At 37.7% G+C, this 7,500-nt stretch overlaps 1 protein-coding gene and 1 long non-coding RNA gene across 24 annotated transcripts in view; one reads left to right on the top strand and one right to left on the bottom strand.

Annotated features, from left to right (window-relative positions):
* LOC135972781 (uncharacterized) overlaps positions 1-6,335 on the bottom strand; it is a 47,354-nt gene extending 41,019 nt beyond the window's left edge. Inside the window, exons 1-2 of the long non-coding RNA XR_010589295.1 lie at positions 2,766-6,335; positions 1,763-1,890 (exon numbers count right to left, since the gene is read on the bottom strand). This is a non-coding gene — a long non-coding RNA (uncharacterized LOC135972781). The remainder of the gene's footprint in view (positions 1-1,762; positions 1,891-2,765) is intronic.
* The window catches only part of EBF3 (EBF transcription factor 3), a 133,692-nt gene that overhangs the window by 82,954 nt on the left and 43,238 nt on the right, over positions 1-7,500 (top strand). For 12 of the 23 annotated variants that reach the window (XM_065552197.1, XM_065552209.1, XM_065552198.1 and 9 more), the window contains exons 7-8: positions 3,246-3,327; positions 6,335-6,479. In XM_065552197.1, the coding sequence (XP_065408269.1) occupies positions 3,246-3,327; positions 6,335-6,479 (227 nt within the window). The remainder of the gene's footprint in view (positions 1-3,245; positions 3,328-6,334; positions 6,480-7,500) is intronic. The other 11 variants (XM_065552206.1, XM_065552211.1, XM_065552201.1 and 8 more) reach the window with 1 other exon arrangement.

Genomic DNA, 7,500 nt, shown 5'->3' on the forward strand with positions numbered 1-7,500 from the left:
GGAACAGGGTTTTTCTTGTCCTTGTGTCACTTTCTCTTGAAGTTCTTCTCTTATGCCACCTGAGCTCCCAGGGCTCTTCTGAGCTACAGTTACAAACTGTCATTTGAGTCATGCAGTCCCACCATAAAGCTGAGATACAAACATTGGTTATGTTGCATCCCAGTGCTGTTTCTTCTGAATTTAGCTCAGCGTTCAGGTTTCTTCGGGTGGACTTGAATGTTTATGGTTCAGACAAGCTTGGCTTTCTACCCAAACCACTGAGTAAATATCTGATTCATTTGTTCAGTAAAAGATTGCTTAATATACTTTTGTAGATGTACATGGGTTCCCCATAGAAACAATTCTTCAGTGTAAAAAAATTCACATGTAATTAATAAATAATAATACGTTGCACTTCTGGAGCACCTTTCAACTGAGGATTTCAAAGTAATTTACAAACTTTAATTCAATAAGCCTCACAACACCCATTTGACATTGGAAAACAGGATCAGATTCTCCTTTTCAGTCTGACTCCTTTATGGCACTAAGAGGCTGTGAAGCTGACATCTCCCTAGACCAGTGGTTTTCAACCTTTTTTTCATTTGCGGACATCTAAAAAATTTCAAATAGAGGTGCAGACCACTTTGGAAATTCAATCTGTGGTCCACGGAACCCTCCCATAGAAGTCTTAGCCTGAAAATTAACTGCACAGAATTCAACTATAAATGTTGCACATGCTCAGCACAGCATTTGATGCAGCGTGAGAAAGGCGCTAAACTGTGGGCTTCTATGGTAATGACAACACTTCTGACTTATAGGTTTTGACTTATAGGTAGGGGTATTCACATATTTTTGATTGATCAGAAAAACAGAATGTCTTTTCTGGGATCTGAAACTTTATTTTTATAGTCACCTTTTGCAGACTCCTTAGACATGGTTTACAGACCTCCAGGGGTCCACAGACCACAGACTGAAAACTACTGCCCTAGACAGTAATTTTCCCAATGTGGGGCATGCCCAGCTGAGGTGGAGCCAGTTTTACTGGATCCTATGCCACTCCACACAGCTGCCCATATAGTAGGGGACTTGGAAGGGGGGACAGGATGTGACCAGACCACTATTATGCTCTGACTGTTCTCTAGCCCCTGGGTACCATAGCCAGGCAGAGTACTTTAGAGCACCCCTACATGCAGCCAGCTGTAGGCTCAGGGAACGGCAGCCATTCATTATAGCTTCCCCCCCACCACATCTATGCCCAGCAAATATTAGTTCAGCTGAGAAGCTAGACCATAGAGATCATATCAACTACCATTGAAATGTAGCCACCTCTGGGGTGAAAGCCCAGTTGATCACAACACTACACAAGAATTCAGGAGAGGAAGTGAAGAATACAATATCCAATTGAAATTGCAGCAGGGATTGATTTAGGCACAATGTAATTACACGTGCTGAAATTTGGCAATGAAAAAAGGTTTAATACTCCTTCTTCAGTAATATAGACTCTTTAGTGGGTACAAGGAATCAGTGCTAGAGCAGACTGGAAAATGGAGGGAGAGGGGACTTAGCAAAATTTCTCTTCCATTTAATGTCAAAATTCCCATTACTGTTGAAAATTTGCTAACCAGCTCTAGAGATTATCCCATTTATATGTCCCATCGGAGAGATGGCTTCTTCAGCAGTACAGTGCCCACCAATAACATATTGGGGCTTTTGTTCAGGATTAACTCAGAGGCAACTGGCAAGAGTTCTAACTACTGAATTATCAACACCCTTTCTACAGTACCTGAGTATTCCGTAGAGTTCTCCCATCCAGCTATTGCCACAGCCCAGGGGTTCACACATGACATGACAACGGTACAGCTTCAGGCACACGTTTTATCAACTGGAGTCTGACCCTTCAGGTTTGAAGTTCTAAAGGAGGAAAGAGTGGAGAGCTAAGCTCTTATCAGGGATATTACTTGCACTTGAACATTTATCTAAAGAGTATCCAGGTACTATGGTGACGGATACTTTATAATTAAGAGTAACATTAATAAATAATATTTTTTTGTATTCTGAATAAAATTCCTAAAGATCCTGTTAAGCTCAATATTAAAAATATGTTTACTTGACCACCAGAGAAGATATTTTGCTGTTATAAACTATAACAATATCACAATGTTAAGAAAATAGTAAGGGCTAGGTTGTGATCAGCCTTTAAGCCTCTGTACTAGGGAAGGGCTTTTCCCTCACCTTGGACAGCCTGTGTGAGATCTATGCAGGAGCTGCTCCAAAGCGGCTACCTGCTTCCCAGAGCAACTTGCTGAAAACAAGGAAGGAAGGGAAGTAGGTGGAACCATAACTTTGCTGCCCCAAAAACTACCTGGAGGTGGAATGAGGGTATACACCTGATTCATTATAAGGGTGTCACAAATTGTTTCTTTCCTCTTTTCCCACCTTTCCATACAGTTGTTTGCCCTAGGAAACATTTTACCTCTCAGAGTTCCCCCTGAGCAATCCTGCTCTACACAGCCCGCAGCGCAGGAAGGTGACTAAATGGCACAGTTTAACCCTATACAATTATCTTTTAATATGCTGAATAGTTTAGAAGCTGGACTACATATTGCCCTGGGCATGGTCACTCTTTTTTTTTACAGTTTTAAGGTCATTATAGTGACCAGTCAGAGTGCAGGACTTAATACTCAGTGTTCCATTGTATTTTAACAATAATGACCAATGGGAATGACTTTTCCTGACATTTAAGCCCAATGCAAATCCCACTGAAGTCAATGGGAGCTGGATCATACCTCTTTTGAGCAGCCAGAGGAGTCTTCAACCAGAGGCAAAGCCAAGAGTCCTTAACGAGACTGATCATTAATTGACAGGAAATTTCCAACTCGGAGGTCATTAGTGCTAATATAAGCTGTGAAAACATAAAACATGTTAAGAAAAAAAAAGGGGGGGCAGATCCTCAGCTAGTATAAATCACAATCATTGATGTGATTGAATCATTGAAGTCAATTGTGCTACACTGATTTACAGGTCCTGAGGATCTGGCCCAGAGTCATTACATTTTCAAGTGTTGAAGATGTAAAAATTGAAGCGCATGTTGCCATGGATATGGTGTTCTGATTACAGCAGTGATCTTTTCTAGTTCTTAAAGACCAGTACAGTAACCAATACGAAAGTAAGATGTCCTTCCCAATATTCTGTAAGGTTTACTTAAGAATTTATTACACATTTTTCTCTTTTGATATCCCTAACAAACTTCAATTTTGTATTTTTAGATTCTTTCTAAAGTTTTTTCTCAAGTGCAATCAGAACTGTTTGAAGAATGCAGGCAACCCACGAGATATGCGAAGATTCCAGGTACAGAGTTTTAAAAAAGAAATAAGGATATAGTCAAGATTAATTCATAAATTCCAAATAACTTACCATTATATTTTTTTCTGATAGAGTGTTGTCTTTTTTATTTAATACAGTTAGTTTCAGAACTGTATACCTTTTAAAAATGATATATAAAACTTTTAAAAATATTTGCCTACTTTAAATGCATGTTCTTAGGAGTTGTCAAGTTCATGAGCAGACCATGATGGATTGTTCTGAAGCAAATGGGAATCGCCAGTGAAAATATTGCTGTTGTTTTTTCTCATATTAAAATCTTTACTGTGTTATTGGGTTGCTAAGACCAGTAGAGAAGTTTTTACACATGTATGATGAGTAGCACCAACTAAGTATTAGATATTAGAAAAGCTGCCATGGTATTCAATGAATTTTGGATCACCGTTCTAGTTTTCACATTCAGATATAACTCTGATAGTTGTGGTACAACCCACATATTTTTATTCCAACTGTTTTAGAATCAAATTATTTTAATACTTGAATTTCTCCCTACAGCTATTGAAATATCCTGTGGTGAATCATAACCACTACAGAAGGGCATCTGACTGGACAGTTGCTGAAAATAATTTCCCCCAAATTTTGGCTGATTGGAAATGGTTATTAAGAAATACATGATTTTTACTTGAAATTACTTTCAACATGATTCATATTTGCAATTAATAACCTAGGCATTGAGATATTCAGAACTTTTTCTGAGAAGCACAACTTGTGGTTAAAGCTTATAGGAAGGCATATGACATCTGTTTTCACACACAGCCAACCTACTGGTGAAGCCAGAATGCTTAAGCCAGCCAACAGTACAGCTCTGTAGCTGGAAAAAAATGTTTCTTCAAAACAATCCAGCCAAACCTCCATTTTTCATGAATCTCAGCTTCACAGGGCATTGGTGATATTGATCCATCTGAACAGAGCAGAAGGTCAAACCCAGAATGAGTGGAAATGTCCTCTTTGTCTCACCGATGACTAAATGAAGCATCAGTCATGAGTGATCTTGTGGTTGACAAAGGAGCCAGTAGTCACTAGAAAGACTTCCCTGGGTCTCTTTAGTTAATCTCCCTGCCTCTCAGAAGGTTTAACTGGACTTAACAGAATGTCAGGTCTTGAACAATATTTTCAACTGGTTTCACTATCTCAGCACCTTTCTTTAGGTGCACTGCAGGAATGAGCCAATAAAACAACATAGTATATCTACTTTCTTTTGCTGAACTACACTATTTTCCCTTGGTGACTGACCTATATATAGATGACAGAGCAAAGATAGTTGTCTTTTTCTTAATATACACCTTCCCCTGTCTTTCAATATATCATGGCCTAGGAATCTAAAAAAAATAAATAAAAATTATTCTTTGCTGAGAATCACATTTTATCTGCTTTGCATAGTCTGCAGGTTATTTCTTTAAGTCGCACTTAGCTCATTAAAATTGAAAAGCAGATAGACCAGTGACATGGCAATAGGATTGCAACATAGGATATCTGTGTTAAGGTGCAGCTTCAGGACTCCCCACAATGGATGTTGAGGAGTAGTGATACAGTCTGTCTCTGTGGAGGAGAGTGCATGCAGAAGCACAAGATATTTCTACAGAACTACCTTCAGGCTGGTCCAATGGGTGATACAAATGGCTGCCTCCAAAACACAAAAATAGGAAAGAATTTACATCAGATGCCTTGCGCCCACTATGTGCAAAAGGGGAAGGAGTTACAGTGTAGTTCTTACTCTTCTGGTTTCTCATTCATTATATATCTGTATATATGGACTATAAGTATTCTGAATGTCATTTTTCACTGAGATTTTATATCCAGAGAAAACCAAACAAAAAGTAAAAGTCTGGCAAGTTTGTGTACTAATTTTTACCATCATCACTAGTATGGTTGGATGAGGCATGGCTAATATTGACCCAACTCTGCCATTGTTTCAGAAAACTCTTCTAATCTTAACTATACTGAAAATACTACAGTGATTCCTTCAGTCAGAAAATCTGGACCCCAACCCACAATGACCATGGTGGAGAACTGAAATTAAACTTGAACTTATATCTGAGGTATTCAAAGTATTTTGGAAAGAAAATCAACCTACGGAGCCACATCACAAACACACACACACAAACCTTCAAACAAAACGCTTCTATTTCCTCTTTCACTTGTGTATTATGGGGTATCATTTCGGGATGAATTTCACAAATCGATTGTGTAGGTGTTTTTGTCAGCAAGGTTGTGCATTTTGGCTATGTTCCTTTTCCAATTTCTACTAAGAAGCAGCTGGAAGCCAAAGAAGGCCCTATCCATCATCTCTTCTATGGCCGGACTCTGAACCTGGACACAAGAATAGGAGCCTTTCACTCAAAAATAAAGGAGGAAATTCCATTGACATACCAGGGTCAATCACCATCCAAATGAACTTGAGAAGGGATACTTTTCATGGATTGAAAACACTTTCACTATTCATATTCAACTCAGTCTTTTCAGATGCAAAAAAGTTCATTATCAGACATTAAATGTAATTGTAAAACTGACCTGGAGATCATTTACTGAAGAGAAATGGGGAGTTACAAGAGTTTCTGATTTATTAAGCTTCTTTTTTCTTGATTTGGAATCCTCAGAACCCTTCATTTGGAGACAGTCTCATGTGAACAATTTTTAATTAGATAAACTATCTAATCAATATATCAACAGATCAATCAAAACAGCAGCTTTTAAAATGAGTGGCTAGAGGGGTGATTCTGAAACTAATGGCTAGAAGAATATTTCCCTGAATTGAATTCATTTGTTAGGATAATAGGAGATTAAACTCTAATTAGTGTAGCAGGTTTTGAAGAGAAACAATTGAGATTTAAAAATTCACCAGTGTTAGCCAAAAAAAAAAAAAAAAGTTAACTATGATTATATCTATTTAAAGCAGAAAGTAATGGACTTGTCTACAACATATACATTTCTAAAAATCTGCAGTTTTTTAAAATGTATTTGTTTTCTTTTTCAGGTTGTTGTATCAACAACAGTCAATGTGGATGGCCACGTTCTGGCTGTCTCAGACAACATGTTTGTACACAACAATTCCAAACACGGAAGGCGGGCTCGCCGCCTTGACCCCTCAGAAGGTACGGCCCCTTCTTATCTGGAAAATGGTAGGCACACATTTACATGTCTTTTTTTATTTGCAATGCTTTTTTGCACCATATTTTATGTTGATACACTACTACATTTACTTTTACATGATTTCTTCTCTCTTCACATTGATCAAACAGCCCGTTAGTATTTCTGACTCCATGTCAAACAAAATACAGCCCTCCTGATTTGCTTTTGACTTCCTTTTCTTTATTTAGTCCATAAAGTTCTGCAGTCACAACCAATTTTTCATCCCCTTTTATTCTTTTTTGTTTGTTTGTTTAAAAGCCTTGTTTTGCTTGCAGCTTTTTCTTGCTGTTTAATTTTATTTTATTTTATTTTGGCTTGTCATAATCCTCAATCCAGAGGTACAGTCTCAGGTTATGTATGCAAGTTTAAATGGATGGTAAAAACATGACCAAATCTGTAAGGAATTTACTGTGAGGTCAATTTCCTGTTGCTGGGCCCTACTGCTACAGATTAAAGCAGTAGAATTTTTGTATGAGAAAAACAGTATAACATGTTTTTCTTCTAGTTGATTAACTTCTTGCCTGATCTGCTAAAATAAAGTAATTTGTGGGGAAAAGAACAGTGGAAAATGTCCCCAACAATCCCTAAACTCTGAAATACTTTATTTTTGCAGCCCATCAACCTCTGAATCTTGCACATCCATACACATATGTACACTCTCACATAAAGTAAATGACCAAAAGACATATCTATATGCAAATGTCACTTTTTACATACCATAACATCCCCTCACACAAACCTGGATAATTACTATTAAGTAATGCACTTTCTTATACAATAAAATGGTTAATTATCAAATATATTTTGAATTGCTTGAAGATTAAAACTTTCCAAAAACGTGCTTTTTTTTTACACTGCAGTACAGACTGAGGGGCTGATCCTGCAAACACATTGACTTCACTGGGACTACTCAGGTGAACAGTTACAAATATGCATACGTGTCGGCAGGATCATGCCCTTTACAACTGTACAATTAAATCATTTAAAGTAACAACTGGCAATGCTAAGCTG

This window comes from Chrysemys picta, chromosome 7, assembly GCF_011386835.1.
Source record: "Chrysemys picta bellii isolate R12L10 chromosome 7, ASM1138683v2, whole genome shotgun sequence".
NCBI classification, from domain to species: domain Eukaryota; kingdom Metazoa; phylum Chordata; order Testudines; family Emydidae; genus Chrysemys; species Chrysemys picta.